Consider the following 26,533-nt stretch of genomic DNA (forward strand, 5'->3'; position numbering starts at 1 on the left):
AGCAAAGGAGGCAATATGGACAATCACAATACATTAGTAAGTGGCTTGTATTAACTTTCTCTACATGATAAATGCCACTTGCTAAAGTGAGACAACTCTTTTAAGTAATAAATCTAATTTTTGTCAAAACCCTTCATCTTTGCAAATTCTGGTAGCATACGATTATGCCATATGGGGGTATAAGAAGTGCACCCACCTATTTCTCTCAGCTGCTTGATTTTGGCCCAGAGTTTATATATAAGAACTAGAGATGAGTGAATTTCATATTATGGTGATGTGTACAGTATAAGTGCTGGGAGGCATGTATATCCCACCCAGATACCTCAGCTTGGTGAGATAACTGAAATCCAGAAAGCTGCAGTGGTTTCAGCAAAGTGTAGTTTGCGGACACAGTTTTGTCTAGATGTTGTTCTGGGCTGGATTTTTATGTGGACTAGGGGATAGGTTTGGTAGTGGGATCTGCCAGTCCACACCCTTCCACTACATGTATTGTCTTTTGCCGGAGGTGATCGCAGGTGAGGCCTGCTGCTGTAATCAAGGAGGGATAAAACAACCCTCTGTGTATGACTTGGGGGGGAGAAAGGCTGAGGAAGCCTGAGAGAGAGGGGAGTCTGAGAGGCTCTGTGTGGTCTCAGCCAGGAGGGCTGAGGGGCCACGAGACTTTGTAAAGCATCAAGTTTGGGGGCCCAGCGATGCCTACAGAAAGAGGGTCGCACTATCAGAGTCGGGAGGACTTCTGGACCATCTCCCCCCAAGGGTGCTGGTGTGGTCACAGCCTGGAGGCTGCTCGACTGTATATGGCTGAGGAAGCCGGATCCAATGTGTGAACGACGCTCTATAGGTAAGGTAGAGGCAACATGTGTATTAGGTAGAGCCCAGACGGGCAGGTGTTTATTTTTGATGTTTAAGTGTGTGTTGGTGCTGAAGTGCCAAAATAAAGAACCTTTTGGACTTGAACCCTGTTGTCAGAGAAGAAATCTGTGACTGCGGCCCCCTGAGACAGAGCGATCCCTTACAATATTTTGAAATTGTGCAGTTCATCTTGTAGAGGTTCTCTTGTAATAATGATACAGAAGGTTTGGGGCTTACAATGGGCAGTACACTTCAGACAGAGTCTTAAGACTGCACCATCAGGCAGCATGATTTGTATTGACATACTGTAGCCAAGAGAGCTACCGTAGTAATGAGCGCTAGGAATGACAGGGGTTAATTAGAATGCCATTTGAGTTTGTTTCCCTTCATTTGCATCTATTTCTCAAACCTTCTCAGGAATGTGTTTAAGACTTTGTTCCAGACTCTGGAATTCTTGGTGTGGATGCATTACCCCACAAATCTGAGATGATGTAACACATTCTTTCACAGAAGAAGGAACTGCCATAAAAATCTCTGAGGGGGGTGGGAGCCTTCCTCTGCCTGTAGGTATACAAGAATGTTTATTTGGTGACCATGTCCTAGCATATCCGGAAACAATTAAAAGCAACCAGCAGGTTGAGCTGACATGTGTATACAATGGATCTGTGTCTTAACTACAGTTTCCAAGAAACTAAAGTTTACAGAAAGTGCTTGGGAAACACTGTCAGTGAAAAGTAGCACTTTATGGAAAATGACGAGCCTCTATCAGATTGCTGGCGGAATCCTAACTGCATTTGGCACCCTAAGCATTATTTCAGGGGTTATAGCCTTTTTTCCTGTCTTCAGCTACAATCCTTTATTTATTGGTTGGAGTACACGGATTGCCTGTCCTATCTGGAACGGAGCACTGGTAAGGGAATACAAGTAGTCTCTAGGTTGCATTGGGTATGATGCTTTGGCCAGGCTACCATCAGTGGTATTTAATGACAATATTTTATTACCATAGATTGAAGTTGACATATATATTCCCTGTTGCTTTTATAGTGCTGTAGAAACATTTCCATCACTCAAAGCATGGGGAGCTGGGAGATTTATCAATGGTGTCACAGGATTGGTTGGAGTCCAAAAAATGACACAAATTATGGCAAATTTATTGAAAAGGGATTGCATAAAGAGATAAATTTGGAAAAACTCAGCATACTAAACACATTTCTCTTCCTTAAACCTCCTTATGTCTGCGGTACATTTAAAGGAAAATTTAGCTTATTTGCCCTATTTTATAACAGTAGTCAGGTCTACATGACGACATCTCCATAGCCAGATCTACATGATGCATATACTATCAAATAATGAGTCCAATTTGTCTGCAACCTGCCATTGCATTGTAGTCACAAGACTATTTAGGGCTCATGCACACGACTGCATGTATTTTGCGGTCTGCAAAGAAAGGATCCGCAAAAAATACGGATGATGTCCGTGTGCATTCCGTATTTTGCGGAACGGAACAGCTGCCCCTAATAGAACAGTACTATCCTTGTCCGTGATGCGTATAATAATAGGACATGTTCTATATTTTTGCGGAACTGAAATACGGACATACGGAATGCACACTAAGTAACTTCCGTTTTTTTGGTGGATCCATTGAAATGAATGGTTTCACATACCGTCCGCAAAAAAAACGGAATGGACACAGAAAGAAAATACGTTTGTGTGCATGAGCCCTTAGGGTGTGACTCACTTGTGATTTAGGATTTGCAGGATCCATTAGACCAAAAACGCACCCAACATTACTTGTGATGTCACAATGCGACCATGCATGTCACACAATGCAAGTTTCTATGGAGTCCTAGCCTTAATGATTTCTTGATAAAATGGTTGAAGTAGGAGTAAAAGGTATCTTTAACTAAGAATCAGGATAAGGATTGTCCTATCTGCATAAAGTGAAACGTTTATAAAATGACCACCAAAAATTTATTTGAAAAAGGGTCTCTTAGTGGGATGTCATCTCAAAGAAGAGGGCTAATATGTGTAGTATATACAGTAATGCATATATACTGTATAATGGATTAAAGCACAGAACCCATGAAGGGAGATGTATTAACATTGCTGCACTATACGAATGGTGTACCAGTCTCCTCACCAGTGCAGCATGCAATAGAGGTTCACCAACTCTTATTGAGTCACACCCACTTATTTCAGACACCTTTGTATGTATCAGAAAATGTGGTATATGGTATTTGGCCCTAAATTGTGTGCAGCCGAATGTTACCAGTGTAATGTTAGTATAGTGTGTGCTCATTCATAAAAATCATAGTTGCTGTTTGATAAATATGGCATAGCTATTGAGCTATATAAGGGTACTTTCACACTTGCGGCAGAGAGATCCGGCAAGCAGTTCCGTCGCCGGAACTGCCTGCCGGATCAGGCAAAATGTATGCTAACTGATGGCATTAGTAAGGCCTCTTTCACACTTGCGTTGTTGGGATCCGGCGTGCACTTCCGTTGCCGGAGGTGCCCGCCGGATCCGGAAAAACGCAAGTGTACTGAAAGCATTTGAAGACGGAACCGTCTTCCAAATGCGTTCAGTGTTACTATGGCACCCAGGACGCTATTAAAGTCCTGGTTGCCATAGTAGTAGTGGGGAGCGGGGGAGCAGTATACTTACAGTCCGTGCGGCTCCCGGGGCGCTCCAGAATGATGTCAGAGCGCCCCATGCGCATGGATGACGTGATCCATGCGATCACATGATCCATGCGCTTGGGGCGCCCTGACGTCACTCTGGAGCGCCTGGGGAGCCGCACGGACGGTAAGTATACTGCTCCCCCGCTCCCCGCTACACTTTACCATGGCTGCCAGGACTTTAGCGTCCTGGCAGCCATGGTAACCATTCAGAAAAAGCTAAATGTCGGCTCCGGCAATGCGCCGAAACGACGTTTAGCTTAAGGCCGGATCCGGATCAATGCCTTCCAATGGGCATTAATTCCGGATCCGGCCTTGCGGCAAGTGTTCCGGATTTTTGGCCGGAGCAAAAAGCGCAGCATGCTGCGGTATTTTCTCCGGCTAAAAAACGTTCCGTTCCGGAACTGAAGACATCCTGATGCATCCTGAACGGATTTCTCTCCATTCAGAATGCATTAGGATAAAACTGATCAGGATTCTTCCGGCATAGAGCCCCGACGACGGAACTCTATGCCGGAAGACAAGAACGCAAGTGTGAAAGAGCCCTAAGACTGATCAGGATCCTGATCAGTCTTAAAAATGCCTGATCAGTCGAAAAAATACATTGAAATGCCGGATCCGTCTGTCGGGATTCGAACCAGTGACCAGCCATGTCCCAGGCAGTAGCTCTAGCCACTAGACTACCAACCCTTCTGGACATTTCCTTCTACTGAACTCTTTGATCTACCTTGTTCCAGCCTTGCCTTGTTAATCTCTGTGATTCCTTGCACCTGCTACTTCCTCTTTATAAGCCCAGCCTCTTGCACCAGATCCCTGCTGGTTATTGTTCTTCTGGACTTGATCCTGCTGCATCTACTGCTGTTCCTCTGCTGCTACTGCTACCAACTTGACTGCTGCCGACCTTGGAATTGTTCCCGACTACTCTTCTGCTTGTCCCTACCAACTGACCTGCTTCCACCGTTCCCGATCCGGATTGTCTGACCACGCACACTGCCGCCTGCCCTGACCCACCGCCTGCTAACCGATTACGCCTCTGTCTGATTACGCTGCAACTACAACCTGCCTGCGGTCCTTGCCACTGGGCTCCACCTCCAGCCAGCTATCCTCTGACTCAGGTGAGCCTGTAGGATTGTAACAGAATAACCAGCACGAAAATGGAGTCCGCGATGGCCACCCTGCGCAAACAAGTCTCCGAACTTCAGGAGTTTGGCACCTCTGCCCAAAAGGAAATGACTCAACTTCAAGGCGCAATCCAGAGCCAACAGAGAGAAATTATCGATTTACAGCGTCAACTACTGGACGTACGCAGCGCGGTCACAGACTCCCGCATGCCTCTCCCGTCAAAGTTTAACGGCGATCGGAGCCAGTTTCGGGGGTTCCTCAACCAGTGCCGTATCTACTTTCAGATGCAGCCGGGCTCCTTTTCCTCGGACAGAAAGAAGATCCTGTTCATCATTAACCTTCTAACTGACGAGGCCCTGGCATGGGCATCCCCATATGTGGAGTCCCACAGTCTCTTATTAAATAATCTAGACAACTTCACCGCAGCCATGAGCCAAGTCTTCGACGACCCTAACCGCTGCGCGACTGCCGAGGCTAGGCTGCACAGTCTACGGCAGGGAAGACGCTCTGTAGCCGAGTATTCCTCCGAGTTCCGCCGCTGGGTCACGGACACCACCTGGAACCCCGCTGCTCAGAAAAGTCAATTTCGCCGCGGACTCTCCGAACTTATAAAGGATGAGCTCGCCAGGGTAGACGCCCCAGACGATCTGGATGACTTCGTCCAACTGTGCATCCGAATTGACCGGAGACTCGCGGAAAGAAGGAGAGAAAGACTCTGGTCCTTAGATAACAGGCCCGCGTACCCTTTCACTCCAATGACTCAGCCGGCTCACCAACCCTCCACCGAACCGATGCAGGTCGACACACTGCGCAAGACTCTATCGGCTGCTGAAAAGGAGAGACGACTGGCCGCGGGACTCTGCCTTTACTGTGGCGAGCCAGGGCACTTCGCTATTAGGTGCCCCAATAAGACTTGCCGAACCATTGCTGTCACTGAATTACGGGAATTACAACAAGCTACAATTTCACCCTTGGCCTCTGAAACCATGGACACTACAGGTACCGGGTCCCACTTCATTGTTCCCATCCTTATCACCATTGGGGAACGACAGCTTCCCTGCTCCGCAATGCTTGACTCGGGGGCCGGCGGAAATTTCATGGACTTGACCTTCGCCCATGAGAACAACATACCACTGGTAACCAGGGCAGCCCCCATCGATCTGGAAACCGTCGATGGGACCCCGCTCTCTTCTGGGCCGGTTACGCACCAGACCGATGATCTTCAACTTCTCGTCGAACCCGATCATCAGGAAACCATTCACTTCTCCCTGATCACCTCCCCTAAGTTTCCGGTGATCCTAGGCATCCCTTGGTTGGAAACTCACAACCCCTCGGTGGACTGGGATGCCCGCTGCATACGGTTCCGCTCGGACTTTTGTTCTCAGAACTGTTTACGTAAATCCGTCCCTTCTCCGCCCGAAGAACCTACCATATTTGGACTATCCACCAAGGAGCTTTTACCCCCTCAATATCTGGAGTTCCAGGATGTCTGTGACAAAAGAAATGCAGACAAACTGCCCCCGCATCGGCCTTATGACTGCCCGATTGAGCTGCTACCTGGAGCCGAAATACCCTTCGGCAGTATATACTCCCTCTCCGAGCCGGAACTAAAGGCCCTGAAGGAGTACTTAGACGAAAATCTAAAAAAAGGTTTTATCCGACCTTCCACATCCCCTGCAGGGGCCCCTTTCTTCTTCGTGGAGAAAAAAGACTCTTCTCTACGCCCTTGCATAGATTATCGAAAGCTCAACAACGTTACTGTGAAGAACCGGTACCCTCTCCCCCTGATTTCTGAACTCCTTGAGAGACTTCGGGCGGCAAAAGTCTTCACTAAGCTCGATCTCCGAGGAGCCTACAACCTGGTCCGAATTCGCCCGGGGGACGAGTGGAAAACCGCCTTCCGAACCCGCTATGGTCACTTTGAGTATCTGGTCATGCCTTTCGGCCTCTGCAATGCCCCTGCTACCTTCCAACATTTTATCAACGACGTCCTCAGGGACATGCTTGACCAATTTGTGGTAGCATATCTGGACGATATTTTGATTTTCTCAGAAGACCCTGAACAACATCGTGGGCATGTCCGCAGGGTGCTACAGAAACTCCGTGAACAGTCTCTCTATATTAAGCTGGAGAAGTGCGAATTTGAACAGACTTCCACCCAATTCCTCGGCTATATTATTTCACCGGAGGGCTTAAGTATGGATCCCCGGAAAATCCAGGCCGTGACTGAGTGGCCTGCCCCGAAGAACGAAAAGGAGGTCCAGAGGTTTGTGGGTTTTGCAAACTTTTATCGGAAGTTCATCAGGAACTTTTCAAAAATCATCGCCCCAATCACTCAACTAACAAAAAAGACTGTCCCCTTCGGGTGGACTCCGGAGGCACAGGAGGCCTTTGCTAAACTGAAGTCCCTCTTCACCTCTGCCCCGATCCTGGCCCACCCAAACCCTGAATTACCATTTACGGTCGAGGTGGACGCCTCCGACGCTGCGGTGGGCGCAATTCTGTCTCAACGTTCAGGGGAAAAGATGCTCCTACACCCTTGCGCTTTCTTCTCCCGCCAGATGTCCCCCGCTGAACGGAATTACGACATCGGGAATAAGGAACTGCTGGCAATCAAGGACGCTTTCACCGAGTGGAGACACTTGCTGGAGGGGGCCCATAATCCCATCTCTGTATACACTGACCACCGGAACCTAGAGTTTATCCGCAGCGCCAAGAGACTCACCGCCAGACAGGCCAGGTGGAGTCTGTTTTTCTCCAGATTCAATTTTGTTATCTCCTATCGCCCTGGGTCGAAGAACGGCAAAGCGGATGCTCTCTCAAGGATGTTCTCTGAAACCTCTCAGATCAATGAGGCTCCGGCCGGTATCCTTCCCGACAGAAGCATCATAGGAGCCACCTACTTGAGGGAACTTTTGGGTTCCCTCAAGGAAGGGTATGAGAACGATCACCTCCTCACCTACCCACCTGGAGCTGTAAACCTTACTCTCAAGGGTGGCTACTGGTTGTACCGGGATCAGCAGTTGTACGTACCAGAATCTGCACGACTTGACGTACTTAAACTCAACCACGATTCCAAACCGGCCGGCCATCTGGGTATCAGAAGGACCCAGGAGCTCCTCTCCCGTTTCTTCTGGTGGCCAACTTACAGAAAAGATACCGAGAGGTTTGTCTCCTCATGCACGACGTGCGCCCGCAACAAGACCCCCCGCTCCTCCCCCGTGGGCTTGCTATGTCCACTCCCGGTTCCCTCCCGCCCCTGGGGTTCAATCTCCATGGACTTTATTGTGGAACTTCCTCCCTCCAAAGGCATGAACACCGTTCTGGTCGTCGTCGACCGTCTCACCAAAATGGCCCACTTCATCCCCTGAAAGGGCCTACCTACCGCCAAACAGACGGCCGATCTCGTACTCCGAGAGGTTTTTAGGCTACATGGGGCCCCGGACGATGTTGTTTCGGATCGGGGAGTACAGTTCACTTCCAGGTTCTGGAGAAACTTCTGTCAAGCCCTTGGGATCAAGGTGAACCTGTCTTCTGCGTTCCACCCCCAATCCAATGGGCAGACCGAGAGAACGAATCAAACCCTCGAGCAGTATTTGCGCTGTTTCGTCACCCATCTGCAGGACGACTGGCTGGACCACCTCTCTACGGCCGAGTTCGCCTATAACAATGCGGAGCACAGTTCTACCCAATACAGCCCGTTCTACGCTAACACCGGCCTACACCCAACCTTCATCCCTCACTTGCCCATTTCCACCACAATCCCAGCTGTGGCCGAACGTCTTGCAAGTCTACAACAGGCACAGGAAAATATTCGGGACAATCTACATCGAGCCCAGAGCCGCTTCAAGCAGGCAGCGGATAAACACCGCAAACCCGCTCCGGAATTCCAGGTAGGGGACAAGGTGTGGCTCTCCACCAGAAACCTAAGCCCAAAGGTTCCCTCCCGGAAGTTGGGCCAAAAATACATGGGTCCTTTCCGGATCATGGCTCGAATCAACGAAGTCACCTTCCGACTCGACCTTCCCGACTCCATCCGAGTGCACCCGGTTTTCCACTGCTCTCTCCTGAAACCACATGTTGAGAACACTTTCCCAGGCCGCCACCCCCCTCCTCCTCCTCCGGTAAGAGTACAAGACCAGGAGGAATACACTGTGGCCAAGATCCTTGACTCCAGACTCCACCGTGGAAGGCTGCAGTATTTAGTTGGGTGGAAAGGCTATTCCCCCGAGGATAACTCCTGGGAGCCAGAGGAAAATGTCCATGCCCCCAGACTGGTAAAATCTTTCCACCAAAGACATCCCGATAAACCATCATCTGCGGCGCCCGGAGGTCACCTTGGAAGGGGGGGAGTACTGTCGGGATTCGAACCAGTGACCAGCCATGTCCCAGGCAGTAGCTCTAGCCACTAGACTACCAACCCTTCTGGACATTTCCTTCTACTGAACTCTTTGATCTACCTTGTTCCAGCCTTGCCTTGTTAATCTCTGTGATTCCTTGCACCTGCTACTTCCTCTTTATAAGCCCAGCCTCTTGCACCAGATCCCTGCTGGTTATTGTTCTTCTGGACTTGATCCTGCTGCATCTACTGCTGTTCCTCTGCTGCTACTGCTACTGCTACCAACTTGACTGCTGCCGACCTTGGAATTGTTCCCGACTACTCTTCTGCTTGTCCCTACCAACTGACCTGCTTCCACCGTTCCCGATCCGGATTGTCTGACCACGCACACTGCCGCCTGTCCTGACCCACCGCCTGCTAACCGATTACGCCTCTGTCTGATTACGCTGCAACTACAACCTGCCTGCGGTCCTTGCCACTGGGCTCCACCTCCAGCCAGCTATCCTCTGACTCAGGTGAGCCTGTAGGATTGTAACACCGTCTTTCCGGTGTCATCTGGCAAAAACGGATACGGCATTTATTTTTTCACCTTTTTTTCAGTCTGCGCATGCGCATACCGGAAGGACGGATCCGGCATTCAGGCAAGTCTTCAGTTTTTTTAGCCAGAGATAAAACCGTAGCATGCTACGGTTTTCTCTTTTGCCTGATCAGTCAAAACGACTGAACTGCAGACATCCTGATGCAAACTGAACGGATTACTCTCCATTCAGAATGCATGGGGACATACCTGATCAGTTCTTTTCCGGTATAGAGCCCCTGTGACGGAACTCTATGCCGGAAAAGAAAAACGCAAGTGCCGGAAAAAAAAATCATAGTTGCATTGATAATTATACCCCTCTGTCGTGAGTTAAAACCCTATTGACATAAACAGTAGTCATACATACTTTTATAATTTCTAAGAATAATAATAAAATGTTGACTTGCCGATACATAAAATAAATTCCGTTTTCTGACCACTATTATAAAATCATCCAAGATTCACCAGTCTAAGGCCTCTTTCACACTACCGTTTTTTGTTTCCATTTTGCGGGCCATTTTTTGTGTTCCGTATACGGTCCGTATACGGAACCATTCATTTCAATGGTTCCGCAAAAAAAAGTATGCATTCCGTTTCCGTATTTCCGTTTTTCCGTTCCGTTGAAAGATAAAACATGTCCTATTATTGCCCGCAAATCACGTTCCGTGGCTCAATTCAAGTCAATAGGTCCGCAAAAAAAAAGGAACACATACGGAAATGCATCCGTATGTCTTCCGTATCCGTTCCGTTTTTTCTGAACCATCTATTGAAAATGTTATGCCCAGCCCAATTTTTTCTATGTAATTACTGTATACTGTATATGCCATACGGAAAAACGGAACAACGGAACGGAAGCGGAAACACAACGGAAACAAAAAAACAGAACAACGGATCCGTGAAAAACGGACCGCAAAACACTGAAATAGCCATACGGTAGTGTGAAAGAGGCCTTAGGCTCCATTCACACGTCCGTGGTGTGTTGCGGATCCGCAACACACCCGCCCGGCACCCCTATAGAAATGCCTATTCTTGTCCGTAAGCTGCGGACAAGAATAGGACATGTTCTATCTTTTGCGGAGCTGCGGACCTGAAGATCGGGGCCGCGCTCCGCAAATGCGGATGCTGACAGCACACTGTGTGCTGTCCGCATCCATTCCGTCCCCATAGAAAATGAATGGGTCCACACCCGTTCCGCAAAATTGCGTAACGGATGCGGACCCATTTGCGGACGTGTGAATGGAGCCTAAGGCTGGGTTCACATCACCGTTTAGTTTTTCGTTCTTCTGATCCGTCAGAAGAACAGAAATATAAACAAAAAAGACAGATCCTGTATTTTAAGCATCCATTATGAACAGTTATGCACATTTTGCAGCCATTTCCATCTGAGAATCATTATTTTAGACAGAAAAAAAGTCCTAAACAAAGTTTGTTTGTTTTTTCATCTAAAATAATGGATCTAACGGACTAAAATGGCTAAAACGGATGCAAAATGTACATAAACTGAATATAACAGAAGCCTAAAATACAGGATCTGTTTTTTTTTTGTTTGTTTATTTTTGTGTTCTTCTCATGGATCAGAAGAATGGAAAACTAAACGGTGATGAGAACCCAGCCTAAGATGGTATTGGTAAAGTTTGCAGGCAGTTTTGTGCCTATTCAGTACTTGACAACATCCACTAGGGGGAGTTTTAATGCACTAAACTGATCAGTCTTTTAGAAACCAATGTTTGTCCTTTGATACCTTGTTTGACTGAAAAATGGATATATTGATCTTGCCCCTTTACTATGAAAATCTCCTTTGCCTTTTTTTCATTGGTTTAAAGTATCATTATTTTTAATGGTATGTTCTTTACCAAGAGCTATATTTAAGATTACATTGAATAAAGAGGCACCTAATCTTAATAGCTCTGTGCACTCGGTTTTCAAAGCGAGATTGATATGTATATCTCATGGCATGAAGCCCTCTGTTTAAAGAGGTCCTGCCATAAGGTTTACAAATGAAATCTGTTTGGATCGTTTAAATCCCACTGCTCCCAAGTATTTTATTTTTATGCAACCTCCCTTCCCCATTGACAGCATATACTACTCACAAGAAGATAGGGAAGAAGTTAGGGATATTTTGGGATATTTGGCTTTCGGGTGAAATTTGTAAAAAACATAAAAAGTTCAAGCTACAGTGATATTATATCATGAAAGTAAAATGGTGATTTCCCTTTATCTCAAACGATTTACTGAAACAAAAGCCAACGAAAATGGTGGGTATGCCACCACAAAAAATGTCAATGTCTCAATAACTTGTCATGTGGCCTTGGGCATCAATTACAGCTTGACAATGACGTCTCATGCTGTTCACATGTCGACTTATTGTCTGCTGAGGCATGGCATCCCACTGTCACGGTGGGGAGTGGGGGAAACTCCCCACCGAACACTGTAGAGAAACGGGAATTACAACTAGGCCTGGACACCGGGAAAAAGGGAGCAGGTCACCTTCTAGAGCTTCCCTAATCCTGACTTCTAACCGTATAAGCGGACCCAGATGGTAGGACGGCTCACACCCAGGAACCTCGGACCCTGAGACGCCCTGATAATCCCTCAAATAGAGAAAGGGCTGAAACGACCTGTTTATCCCAGACAAGGAAGAACAGGAGTCTCACAGGCCTAGCTGCAGGGAAAGGGACAGGCAGTGCACAGCTACAGAATCAGCAGGTAAGAGCCCAGAAACAACACGCACTTACCTGCCGCGGCAACAACGGAGCCCCATGTGGACAGGATGCATGGCGGCCCCCCGCAGAGCTGCACACTGACTAGTGGAACCCTGAGACCCCCTTCCGGAGACACAACACACAGGGAACATGTCTAGCAAACATGCTGGACTACAGACACCAACAGACCAGACATGTAACAACCACTAGAAAAGACAATAACCACCCATACATAAACATCACCAAACATATGCAAGGGAAGTGAATGGAAGGTAGACAACGGAATGACATAGATGACATCGGAGAGACATCGATGTCCCACAAGGTGGCCCTCACACAGGAAGATGGCAAATCCAGACCAGGAGCATAACTCCAGCACACACCAAGGCTGGAGTACAACTGACTCCAGCCTGGAAGCCACAGGTGATAAAACCCAAATGGCCACATCCAGCCAGGAGGTTAACCCCTCCAGCACCAGACAGGGGAGGAACCGGAGAAGGGGAGCAAAGCCCATACATGCTGCGACAACAATGCGTTGCCCCTGGCAACCAGCATGTACGGCTAATGTGTCACGGCGCACAACAAAGATCGTGACACCCACTCTTCTTGAAGGGTGGCCCTCAGGTCATTGAGATTCTTGCATACAGAGTTATGAGCCTCTACTCGGTGACTCAGGTGATCCCATAGGTTTTCAATGGGATTTAGGTCTGAAGAAAGTGCAGGCCACTCATTTGAGTTACCCCAGTCTCCAGCAGCTGTTCCCTAAGGATGTGACCTCGATGAGCTGGCGCATTGTCGTCCATGAAGATGAAATTAGCCCTGTGTTGTTCATGCAGAGGCACAATGACTGGAATAATGATGTTATTCAAGTAGTATGGGCTTGTCACTGTACCATTCACAAAGTTTAGGGCAGTTCTGTGTTGACTAGACACACCTGACCACACTGTAACACCCCCACCACCAACGGCTTGTCTGGTGACAACAGTGGCTGATGCATAGTGCTCTCTTTGATGTCTCCAACATCGTTGTCAGCCATAATTTCTGAACAGCGTGAATCAACTTTCATCAGTGAACAGCACTGAGGCCCACCGGTCCCTCGTCCAGCATAGATGCTCCCTGGCCCATGCAAGACCATGACGCCTGTGCCTGGTGGTGTGGTCAGTTACACTTGCAGGTTATCTAGCACACAGACCATGCTGATGTAAACGGTTTTGAATGGTCTGATGTGACACTTGGGTGCCTGGAGTTGTGTGGCATTCATCATTCGGTTCTATAGGGCATTGTTCACAATGAAGTGGTCATCAGTGTGGGATGTGGCCACATCCATCTAAGCTCAGTGTCCACATTCATCTGAGAAGATCCTGCTTGAAGTCTTGCAATGGCAAGGTACTGTTGATCAATTGTTAGGTGTTGTCTTGGTCTCATGATTAGAGTTGAGCGAACCCGGCACCCGGACCCGAACCCGAACATTTACGTAAAAGTTCGGGTTCGGTGTTCGGCGATTTTTATGTCGCTTTTTGAAAGGCAATCAACAAGCGTCATACTACTTGCCCCAAAAGGCCATCACAGCCATGCCTACTGTTGGCATGGCTGTGATTGGCCAACTGCAGCATGTGACCCAGCCTCTATTTAAGCTGGAGTCACGTAGCGCCGCCCGTCACTCTGCTCGGATTAGTGTAGGGAGAGGCTGCAGCTGCTGTGAGGGAGAGATCAGGGAAGAACTGGTTTATGTACTCAGCGATCTACAGAAAAAGTGCTTTGTGGGTGCAGTGCACAATTTTTTTAAGCCTGCCCTGAGCCAACTACTGCTGAAAACAAACTTTTTTTTCTTCAGTTAGTCAATATCAATACATGATTGGCAGCCATTTTATGAAACAATAGTGCGCCAGCATAGGCTATCTGCAAGTCCAGAAATACAGCTTTGGCATACTGGGGTGAAAAAAGCCTCTAATATACTGCACATCTGTGATTACACGTGCATAAGTCACTGTCACATTTAGGACAGAAATACAGCTTTTTGGTTACTGGGTTAAAAAAAACCTCTAATATACGGCACATCTGTGATTACACGTGCATAAGTCACTGTCACATTTAGGACAGAAATACAGCTTTTTGGTTAGGGTGAAAAAACCCTCTAATATATTGCACATCTGTGATTACACGTGCATAAGTCACGGTCACATTTAGGACAGAAATACAGCTTTTTGGTTACTGGGGTGAAAAAACCCTCTAATATACTGCACTTCTGTGATTACACGTGCATAAGTCACTGTCACATTTAGGACAGAAATACAGCTTTTTGGTTAGGGTGAAAAAAGTCTCTAATATACTGCACATCTGGGATTACACATGCATAAGTGAGTGTCACATTTAGGACAGAAATACAGCTTTTTGGTTAGGGTGAAAAAAGTCTCTAATATACTGCACATCTGGGATTACACATGCATAAGTGACTGTCACATTTAGGACAGAAATACAGCTTTTTGGTTACTGGGGTGAAAAAAAACTCTAATATACTGCACATCTGTGATTACACTTGTATAAGTCAATGTCACATTTAGGCCATAAATACGGCTTTGGCATACTGGGGTGAAAAAAGCCTCTAATATACTGCACATCTGTGAATACACGTGCATAAGTCACTGTCACATTTAGGACAGAAATACAGCTTTTTGGTTACTGGGGTGAAAAAAGCCTCTAATATACTGCACATCTGGGATTACACGTGCATAAGTCACTGTCACATTTAGGACAGAAATACAGCTTTTTGGTTACTGGGCTGAAAAAACCCTCTAATATACTGCACATCTGTGATTACACGTGCATAAGTCACTGTCACATTTAGGACAGAAATACAGCTTTTTGGTTACTGGGGTGAAAAAAGGCTCTAATATACTGCACATCTGTGATTACACGTGCATAAGTCACTGTCACATTTAGGACAGAAATACAGCTTTTTGGTTACTGGGGTGAAAAAAGCCTCTAATATACTGCACATCTGGGATTACACGTGCATAAGTCACTGTCACATTTAGGACAGAAATACAGCTTTTTGGTTACTGGGCTGAAAAAACCCTCTAATATACTGCACATCTGTGATTACACGTGCATAAGTCACTGTCACATTTAGGACAGAAATACAGCTTTTTGGTTACTGGGGTGAAAAAAGGCTCTAATATACTGCACATCTGTGATTACACGTGCATAAGTCACTGTCACATTTAGGACAGAAATACAGCTTTTTGGTTACTGGGGTGAAAAAACCCTCTAATATACTGCACATCTGTGATTACACGTGCATAAGTCACTGTCACATTTAGGACAGAAATACAGCTTTTTGGTTAGGGTGAAAAAACCCTCTAATATACTGCACATCTGGGATTACACGTGCATAAGTCACTGTCACATTTAGGACAGAAATACAGCTTTTTGGTTACTGGGGTGAAAAAAGGCTCTAATATACTGCACATCTGTGATTACACGTGCATAAGTCACTGTCACATTTAGGACAGAAATACAGCTTTTTGGTTACTGGCGGTTAAAAAAGCCTCTAATATACTGCACATCTGTGATTACACGTGCATAAGTCACTGTCACATTTAGGCCATAAATACGGCTTTGGCATACTGGGGTGAAAAAACCCTCTAATATACTGCACATCTGTGATTACACATGCATAAGTCACTGTCACATTTAGGCCATAAATACGGCTTTGGCATACTGGGGTGAAAAAAGCCTCTAATATACTGCACATCTGTGATTACACGTGCATAAGTCACTGTCACATTTAGAACAGAAATACAGCTTTCTGGTTACTGGGGTGAAAAAACCCTCTTATATACTGCACATCTGTGATTACATGTGCATAAGTCACTGTCACATTTAGGACAGAAATACAGCTTTTTGGTTAGGGTGAAAAAAGGCTCTAATATACTGCACATCTGGGATTACACGTGCATAAGTCACTGTCACATTTAGGACAGAAATACAGCTTTTTGGTTACTGGGCTGAAAAAACCCTCTAATATACTGCACATCTGTGATTACACGTGCATAAGTCACTGTCACATTTAGGACAGAAATACAGCTTTTTGGTTACTGGGGTGAAAAAAGCCTCTAATATACTGCACATCTGTGAATACACGTGCATAAGTCACTGTCACATTTAGGACAGAAATACAGCTTTTTGGTTACTGGGGTGAAAAAAGCCTCTAATATACTGCACATCTGGGATTACACGTGCATAAGTCACTGTCACATTTAGGACAGAAATACAGCTTTTTGGTTACTGGGCTGAAAAAACCCTCTAATATACTGCACATCTGTGATTACACGTGCATAAGTCACTGTCACATTTAGGACAGAAATACAGCTTTTTGGTTACTGGGGTGAAAAAAGGCTCTAATATACTGCACATCTGTGATTACACGTGCATAAGTCACTGTCACATTTAGGACAGAAATACAGCTTTTTGGTTACTGGGGTGAAAAAACCCTCTAATATACTGCACATCTGTGATTACACGTGCATAAGTCACTGTCACATTTAGGACAGAAATACAGCTTTTTGGTTAGGGTGAAAAAACCCTCTAATATACTGCACATCTGGGATTACACGTGCATAAGTCACTGTCACATTTAGGACAGAAATACAGCTTTTTGGTTACTGGGGTGAAAAAAGGCTCTAATATACTGCACATCTGTGATTACACGTGCATAAGTCACTGTCACATTTAGGACAGAAATACAGCTTTTTGGTTACTGGCGGTTAAAAAAGCCTCTAATATACTGCACATCTGTGATTACACGTGCATAAGTCACTGTCACATTTAGGCCATAAATACGGCTTTGGCATACTGGGGTGAAAAAACCCTCTAATATACTGCACATCTGTGATTACACATGCATAAGTCACTGTCACATTTAGGCCATAAATACGGCTTTGGCATACTGGGGTGAAAAAAGCCTCTAATATACTGCACATCTGTGATTACACGTGCATAAGTCACTGTCACATTTAGAACAGAAATACAGCTTTCTGGTTACTGGGGTGAAAAAACCCTCTTATATACTGCACATCTGTGATTACATGTGCATAAGTCACTGTCACATTTAGGACAGAAATACAGCTTTTTGGTTAGGGTGAAAAAAGGCTCTAATATACTGCACATCTGTGATTACACGTGCATAAGTCACTGTCACATTTAGGACAGAAATACAGCTTTTTGGTTACTGGCGGTTGAAAAAGCCTCTAATATACTGCACATCTGGGATTACACATGCATAAGTGACTGTCACATTTAGGCCATAAATATGGCTTTGGCATACTGGGGTGAAAAAACCCTCTGATATACTGCACATCTGGGATAAGACGTGCATAAGTGAGTGTCACATTTAGGCCACAAATACCGCTGTCATATAGAGTTAAAAAAATAAAAAATAGAGTGCAATACTCTACATCAGGGTTTATATTGGCGGTTAATTATTTTTAACATACTTAATCACTTTTTACTTTGCTTTGTGAACGCTAACTATGAGGCAAACATCTAATAAGGGACACGGTCATGGTCGTGGTGGTGGTGTTAGTGGAGCTTCTGGTGCAGGGAGAGGATGTGGCCGTTCTGCCACAGCTACACGTCCTACTGAACTTACTACCTCAGGTCCCAGTAGCCGCCAGAATCTACAGCGATATTTGGTCGGGCCTAATGCCGTTCTAAGGTTGGTAAGGCCTGAGCAAGTACAGGCGCTAGTCAATTGGGTGGCCGACAGTGTATCCAGCACGTTCACATTATCTCCCACCCAGTCTTCTGCAGAAAGCGCACAGGTGGCGCGTGAAACCCATGCCCATCAGTCTGTCACATCACCCCCGTGTATATTGGGGGAACCTGTCTGAGCCTCAAGTCATGCAGCAGTCTCTTATGCTGTTTGAAGACTCTGCTGGCAGGGTTTCCCAAGGGCATCCACCTAGCCCTTCCCCAGGGGTGGAAGACATAGAATGCACTGACGCACAACGACTTATGTTTCCTGATGAGGACATCGGAATACCACCTCAGCACGTCTCTAATGATAACGAAACACAGGTGCCAACTGCTGCGTCTTTCTGCAGTGTGCAGGCCGAAAAGGAGGTCCGGGAGGAAGACTGGGTGGAAGACGATGCAGGGGACGATGAGGTCCTAGACCCCACATGGAATGAAGGTCGTGCCACTGACTTTCAGAGTTCAGAGGAAGAGGCAGTGGTGAGACCGAGCCAACAGCGTAGCAAAAGCGGGAGCAGGGTGCAAAAGCAGAGCAGCCGTCGCCAAAACAGTTTGCCTGCTACTGGCCACCGTCAACAGGGACCGAGCACACCAAAGGCAGCTTCAAGGAGTTCCCTGGCATGGCACTTCTTCACACAATGTGCTGACGACAAGACACGGGTGGTTTGCACGCTGTGCCATCAGAGCCTGAAGCGAGGCATTAACGTTCTGAACCTTAGCACAACCTGCATGACCAGGCATCTACATGCGAGACACGGGCTGAAGTGGTGTAAGCACCTTCAAAACCAAGAAAGGGCTCAGGCCCCTCCTGCTCCCTCTTCTGCTGCGGCCTCGGCCTCTTCCTCCGCCTCTGGAGAAACGTTGGCACCTGCCACCCAGCAAACAGAGGATGTGCCACCAACAACACCACCTCCGTCACCAAGCATCTCCACCATGTCACACGGAAGCGTTCAGCTCTCCATCTCACAAACCTTTGAGAGAAAGCGTAAATTCCCACCTAGCCACCCTCGATCCCTGGCCCTGAATGCCAGCATTTCTAAACTGCTGGCATTTTAAATGCTGTCATTCAGGCTGGTGGAGACAGACAACTTCAAACAGCTCATGTCGCTTGCTGTCCCACAGTACGTCGTTCCCAGCCGCCCCTACTGCCCTCCCTGCACAACCAAGTATCGGATAAAATCAAGTGTGCACTGCGCAATGCCATCTGTGGCAAGGTCCACCTAACCACAGATACGTGGACCAGTAAGCACGGCCAGGGATGCTATATCTCCCTAACTGCACACTGGGTAAATGTAGTGGCGGCTGGGCCCCAGGCGGAGAGCTGTTTGGCGCACATCCTTCCGCCGCCAAGGATTGCAGGGCATCATTCTTTGCCTCCTCTTCCTACTCGGCTTCCTCCTCCTCTTCTACCACCTCCTCATCCGGTCAGCGACAGACCTTCACCACCAACTTCAGCACAGCCAGGGGTAAACGTCAGCAGGCCATTCTGAAACTGATGTGTTTGGGGGACAGGCCCCACACCGCGCAGGAGTTGTGGCGGGGTATAGAACAACAGACCGACGAGTGGTTGCTGCCAGTGGGCCTTAAGCCTGGCCTGGTGGTGTGAGATAATGGGCGAAATCTCGTTGCAGCTCTGGGACTAGCCGCTTTGACGCACATTCCTTGCCTGGCGCATGTGCTGAATTTGGTGGTGCAGAAATTCATTCACAACTACCCCAACATGTCTGAGCTGCTGCATAAAGTGCGGGCCGTCTGTGCGCGCTTCCGGCGTTCTCATCCTGCTGCCCCTTGGCTGTCAGCTCTACAGCGTAACTTCGGCCTTCCCGCTCACCGCCTCATATGCGACGTGCCCACCAGGTGGAACTCCACGTTGCACATGCTGGAGAGACTGTGCGAGCAGCAGCAGGCCATAGTGGAGTTTCAGCTGCAGCACGCACGGGACAGCACCACTTCACCACCAATGACTGGGCCTCCATGCGAGACCTGTGTGCCCTGTTTCGAGTACTCCACCAACATGGCCAGTGGCGATGACGCCGTTATCAGCGTTACAATACCACTTCTATGTCTCCTTGAGAAAACACTTAGGGCGATGATGGAAGAGGATGTGGCCCAGGACGAGGAGGAGGAAGAGGGGTCATCTCTAACACTTTCAGGCCAGTCTTTTAGAAGTGGCTCAGAAAGAGGATTTTTGCAACAGCAGAGGCCGGGTACAAACTTGGCCAGCCAGGGCCCACTACTGGTGGAGGAGGAGGAGGATGGGGATGAAGCATGTTCACAGCGGGGTGGTATCCAACGCAGCTCGGGCCCATCACTGGTGCGTGGCTGGGGGGATACGGAGGACGCAGACGATACGCCTCCCACAGAAGACAGCTTGTCCTTACTTCTGGCCAGCCTGGCACATATGAAGGACTACATGCTGCAGTGCCTGCGCAACGACTGCAGAGTTGCCTACATTTTAACGTGTGCTGACTACTGGGTGGCCACCCTGCTGGATCCCCGTTACAAAGACAATATGCCGTCCTTAATTCCCTCACTGGAGCGTGATCGGAAGATGCGCGACTACAGGCGCACACTGGTAGACGCGCTCCTGAGAGCATTCCCGACTGACGCCGGGGGACAAGTGGAAGCACAAGGCGAAGGCAGGGGAGGAGGAAGAGGTCGCCAACGCAGCTGTGTCAGCGCCAGCACCTCAGAAGACAGGGTTAGCATGGCCGATATGTGGAAAAGCTTTGTCACCTCGCCGCAACAATCGGCCCCAACTGCTGATATGGAGCATGTTAGCAGGAGGCAGCATTTGAACAACATGGTGGAACAGTACCTGTGCACGCGACTACACGTACTGACTGATGGTTCTGCCCCATTCAACTTCTGGGTCTCCAAATTGTCCACATGGCCAGAGCTTGCCCTGTATGCCTTGGAGGTGCTGGCCTGCCCTACAGCCAGTGTACTCTCTGAACGTGTATTTAGCACGGCAGGAGGCGTCATTACAGACAGACACAGCCGCCTGTCCACAGCCAACGATGACAAGCTCACGTTCATTAAAATGAATCAGGCTTGGATCCCACAAGACTTGTCTGTTCTTTGTGCAGAATAGACATTTATACCACCATCAAACATACAGTCGTGGCCAAAAGTTTTGAGAATTACATAAATATTGGAAATTGGAAAAGTTGCTGCTTAAGTTTTTATAATAGCAATTTGCATATACTCCAAAATGTTATGAAGAGTGATCAGATGAATTGCATAGTCCTTCTTTGCCATGAAAATTAACTTAATCCCAAAAAAAACTTTCCACTGCATTTCATTGCTGTCATTAAAGGACCTGCTGAGATCATTTCAGTAATCGTCTTGTTAACTCAGGTGAGAATGTTGACGAGCACAAGGCTGGAGATCATTGTCAGGCTGATTGGGTTAAAATGGCAGACTTGACATGTTAAAAGGAGGGTGATGCTTGAAATCATTGTTCTTCCATTGTTAACCATGGTGACCTGCAAAGAAACGCGTGCAGCCATCATTGCGTTGCATAAAAATGGCTTCACAGGCAAGGATATTGTGGCTACTTAGATTGCACCTCAATCAACAATTTATAGGCTCATCAAGAACTTCAAGGAAAGAGGTTCAATTCTTGTTAAAAAATCCACAGAAAAAACTAAGATAAAAACATCCTGCACGATGTGATATACAAATGTGCGGATTTCCCTGGCCATATTATTGAAGAAAACCACAGAAATAAGATAATAATGCACTTAGTAAAGTAGATGCAAACATTATACATGGACAAAGTCCTCACTCTGATATAATAATATCTGAGACACTTATTCAATATATTTTGATCAAAACACATCTAAGCCCGCCTACCAAGCGACAAGGTGGTCTCAGGTCAGGCGGGTCCTACGCTGAAACCTACCTAAGCCATTGGGCTTCTATGTTCAGGAGCGCAGACGCCGCACATATGGTGTGCTGCTTCTAGTCACCTCCATGTGCATCAAGCAACCAATGGGAGGAGGAGCCAGCATACCCATATGTACCACCTAATCAAGGCGCTCTATTGGATAGGAAGGGCAAAAGTGCAGAGGAATGCTACTCCCAAGATAAGATAGGTGCGCATTCACACTTGAAGGTGCCACTCCCTCAAGCAAATACTACATAGACAAAAAAATCCACAGAAAAAACTAAGATAAAAACATCCTGCACGATGTGATATACAAATGTGCGGATGTCCCTGGCCATATTATTGAAGAAAACCACTGAAATAAGATAATAATGCACTTAGTAAAGTAGATGCAAACATTATACATGGACAAAGTCCTCACTCTGATATAATAATATCTGAGACACTGAGGGCTCTTTCACACCTGCGTTATTGTCTTCCGGCATAGAGTTCCGTCGTCGGGACTCTATGCCGGAAGAATACTGATCAGGATTATCCTAATGCATTCTGAATGGAGAGAAATCCGTTCAGGATGCATCAGGATGTCTTCAGTTCCGGTACGGAACGTTTTTTGGCCGGAGAAAATACCGCAGCATGCTGCGCTTTTTGCTCCGGCCAAAAATCCTGAAGACTTGCCGCATGGCCGGATCCGGGATCAATGCCCATTGAAAGGCATGGATCCGGATCTGGCCTTAAGCTAAACGTCGTTTCGGCGCATTGCCGGAGCCGACATTTAGCTTTTTCAGAGTGGTTACCATGGCTGCCGGGACGCTAAAGTCCTGACAGCCATGGTAAGTGTAGCGGGGAGCGGGGGAGCAGTGTACTTACCGTCCGTGCGGCTCCCCGGGCGCTCCAGAGTGACGTCAGGGCGCCCCAAGCGCATGGATCACGTGATCACATGGATCACGTCATCCATGCGCATGGGGCGCTCTGACGTCATTCTGGAGCGCCCGGGGAGCCGCACGGACTGTAAGTATACCGCTCCCCGCTCCTACTATGGCAACCAGGACTTTAATAGCGTCCTGGGTGCCATAGTAACACTGAAAGCATTTGGAAGACGGTTCCGTCTTCAAATGCTTTCAGTACACTTGCGTTGTTACGGATCCGGCAGGCACCTCCGGCAACGGAAGTGCATGCCGGATCCCAACAACGCAAGTGTGAAAGAGGCCTGAGTCTATATATTTTGATCAAAACACATCTGGCTCCTCCTCCCATTGGTTGCTTGATGCACATGGAGGTGACTAGGAGCAGCACACCATATGTGCGGCGTCTGCGCTCCTGAACATAGAAGCCCAATGGCTTAGGTAGGTTTCAGCGTAGGACCCGCCTGACCTGAGACCACCTTGGCGCTTGGTAGGCGGGCTTAGATGTGTTTTGATCAAAATATATTGAATAAGTGTCTCAGATATTATTATATCAGAGTGAGGACTTTGTCCATGTATAATGTTTGCATCTACTTTACTAAGTGCATTATTATCTTATTTCTGTGGTTTTCTTCAATTCTTGTTAAGAAGGCTTCAGGGCATCCAAGAAAGTCCAGCAAGCGCCAGGATCGTCTCCTAAAGAGAATTCAGCTGCGGGATCGGAGTGCCACCAGTGCAGAACTTGCTCAGGAATAGCAGCAGGCAGCTGTGAGCGCATCTGCACGCACAGTGAGGCGAAGACTTTTGGAAGATGGCCTGGTGTCAATAAGGGCAGCAAAGAAGCCACTTCTCTCCAAAAAAAACATCAGGGACAGATTGATCTTCTGCAGAAAGTATGGTGAATGGACTGCTGAGGACTGGGGCAAAGTCATATTCTCCGATAAAGCCTCTTTCCGATTGTTTGGGGCATCTGGAAAAAGGCTTGTCCGGAGAAGAAAAGGTGAGCGCTACCATCAGTCCTGTGTCATGCCAACAGTAAAGCATCCTGAGACCATTCATGTGTGGGGTTGCTTCTCATCCAAGGGAGTGGGCTCACTCGCAATTTTGCCCGAAAACACAGCCATGAATAAAGAATGGTACCAAAACACCCTCCAACAGCAACTTCTTCCAACAATCCAACAACAGTTTGGTGAAGAACAATGCATTTTCCAGCACAATGGAGCACCGTGCCATAAGGCAAAAGTGATAACTAAGTGGCTCGGGGACCAAAGCGTTGACATTTTGGGTCCATGGCCTGGAAACTCCCCAGATCTTAATCCCATTGAGAACTTGTGGTCAATCCTCAAGAGGCGGGTGGACAAACAAAAACCCACTAATTCTGACAAACTCCAAGAAGTGATTATGAAAGAATGGGTTGCTATCAGTCAGGAATTGGCCCAGAAGTTGATTGAGAGCATGCCCAGTCGAATTGCATAGGTCCTGAAAAAGGGCCAACACTGCAAATACTGACTCTTTGCATAAATGTCATGTAATTGTCGATAAAAGCCTTTGAAACGTATGAAGTGCGTGTAATTATATTTCACTACATCACAGAAACAACTGAAACAAAGATCTAAAAGCAGTTTAGCAGCAAACTTTGTGAAAACTAATATTTGTGTCATTCTCAAAACTTTTGGCCACGACTGTACATTCTTGTACTCAAGTCAAGTGCAATGATTCTTTGTTTTCTTTTTTTTTATTTGTCCCAATATTTTGGGGGCTACCTACGCCAATAAAATATTTAAAAAAAAATATTGTTGGCTACCTGTTCCTCCTCCATTGCTGCCTCCACCTACAACACCACATTCACCGCCTCCTCAACCTCCGACTCCATATCCACCTCCTTCTCTGAGTTGCAGGTTAATAATTTGTAATTTTTTGTTATTTTATTTCATTTTAAGTTATTTCCATATCCACATTTGTTTGCAGAGCAGTTGCCCTGCTCTTAAGCACATTTTACTGCCTTTTACATCCCCCTAGCCTTTTCAAGGACTATTTTAGAGCCATTTTAATTTAAAAAAGTGCCAATTTTAGTGCCCTAGATTGAAAAAATTCTTATTTTCAATTGTCGGGTGACATTTTACCATTTTTGGCGTATACAAACTCCAGCTGTGCCTTGGTGACAGGGGCCTAAATCTCTCAAAATCCTCTGTTGTATTTCTGGGTGACATGAACCCCCTTTTGCCGTGAATGAACCCCTGCTGTGCCTGGGTGACAGGGGCCTAAATCTCTCAAAATCCTCAGTTGTATTGCTGGGTGACATGAATCCCCTTTTGCCGTGAATGAACCCCTGCTCTGCATTGCTGACAGGGGCCTAAATCTCTCAAAATCCTCTGTTGTATTGCTGGGTGACATGATCCCCCTTTTGTCGTGAATGAACCCCTGCTCTGCATTGCTGACAGGGGCCTAAATCTCTCAAAATCCTCTGTTGTATTGCTGGGTGACATGATCCCCCTCTTGCCGTGAATGAACCCCTGCTCTGCATTGCTGACAGGGGCCTAAATCTCTCAAAATCCTCTGCTGTATTGCTGGGTGACATGATCCCCCTTTTGCCGTGAATGAACCCCTGCTCTGCATTGCTGACAGGGGCCTAAATCTCTTAAAATCCTCTGTTTTATTGCTGGGTGACATGTTCCCCCTTTTGCCGTGAATGAACCCCTGCTGTGCCTGGGTGACAGAGGCCTAAATCTCTCAAAATCCTCTGTTGTATTGCTGGGTGACATGAACCCCCTTTTGCCGTGAATGAACCCCTGCTGTGCCTGGGGGACAGGGGCCTAAATCTCTCAAAATCCTCTGTTGTATTCCCGGGTGACATGAACCCCCTTTTGCCGTGAATGAACCCCTGCTCTGCATTGCTGACAGGTGCCTAAATCTCTCAAAATCCTCTGTTCTATTGATGAGTGACATGAACCCCCTTTTGCCGTGAATGAACCCCTGCTCTGCATTGCTGACAGGGCCCTAAATCTCTAAAAATCCTCTGTTGTATTGCTGGGTGACATGAACCCCCTTTTTCCGTGAAAGAACCCCTTCTCTGCATTGCTGACAGGGGCCTAAATCTCTCAAAATTCTCTGTTCTATTGCTGGGTGACATGAACCCCCTTTTGCTGTGAATGAACCCCTGCTCTGCATTGCTGACGGAACTAAATTTAGTGAAAACATCTGTTACTGATCGGAAGATGCGCGACTACAAGCGCACGCTGATGATAGCATTTCCACCTGACAGCGGGGGCACAGTGGAAGCACAAGGCGAAGGCAGAGGAGGAGGAAGAGGTCGCCAACGTAGCTGGGGCACCACCAGCACCTGAGAAGGCAGGGTTAGCATGGCCAAAATGTGGAAAAGCTTTGTCAGCCTTGGAGGTGCTGACCTGCCCTGCAGCCAGTGTATAGTGTGAACGTGTATTTAGTACGGCAGAGAGCATTATCACAGGCCGCAGCCAATGTGGACAAGCTTACGTTTATTAAAATGAACCAGGCATGGATCCCACAGGACTTGTCCGTACCTTGTGCAGAATAGACATTTATACCAACCTCAACCATCCATTCTTGTACTCAAGTGCACTTATTCTTAGTTTTATTTTGTTATATGTCCCAATATTTTGGGGGATACCCCAATTAAAAAAAAAAGAATAACACAAATCAGTGTTGGCTACCTATTCCTCCTTCACTGCCGCTTCC

At 47.1% G+C, this 26,533-nt stretch overlaps 1 protein-coding gene across 1 annotated transcript in view; it reads left to right on the plus strand.

The window, feature by feature from the left end:
• The first annotated feature begins 1,543 nt into the window (after positions 1-1,543).
• Positions 1,544-26,533, plus strand: part of TMEM212 (transmembrane protein 212) — a 35,630-nt gene continuing 10,640 nt past the window's right edge. Inside the window, exon 1 of the mRNA XM_040431070.1 lies at positions 1,544-1,762. Coding sequence (XP_040287004.1) covers positions 1,604-1,762 — 159 coding nt within the window. The 5' untranslated portion in view covers positions 1,544-1,603. The remainder of the gene's footprint in view (positions 1,763-26,533) is intronic.

The sequence above is a fragment of the Bufo bufo genome, chromosome 4, assembly GCF_905171765.1.
Source record: "Bufo bufo chromosome 4, aBufBuf1.1, whole genome shotgun sequence".
NCBI classification, from domain to species: Eukaryota; Metazoa; Chordata; class Amphibia; order Anura; family Bufonidae; genus Bufo; species Bufo bufo.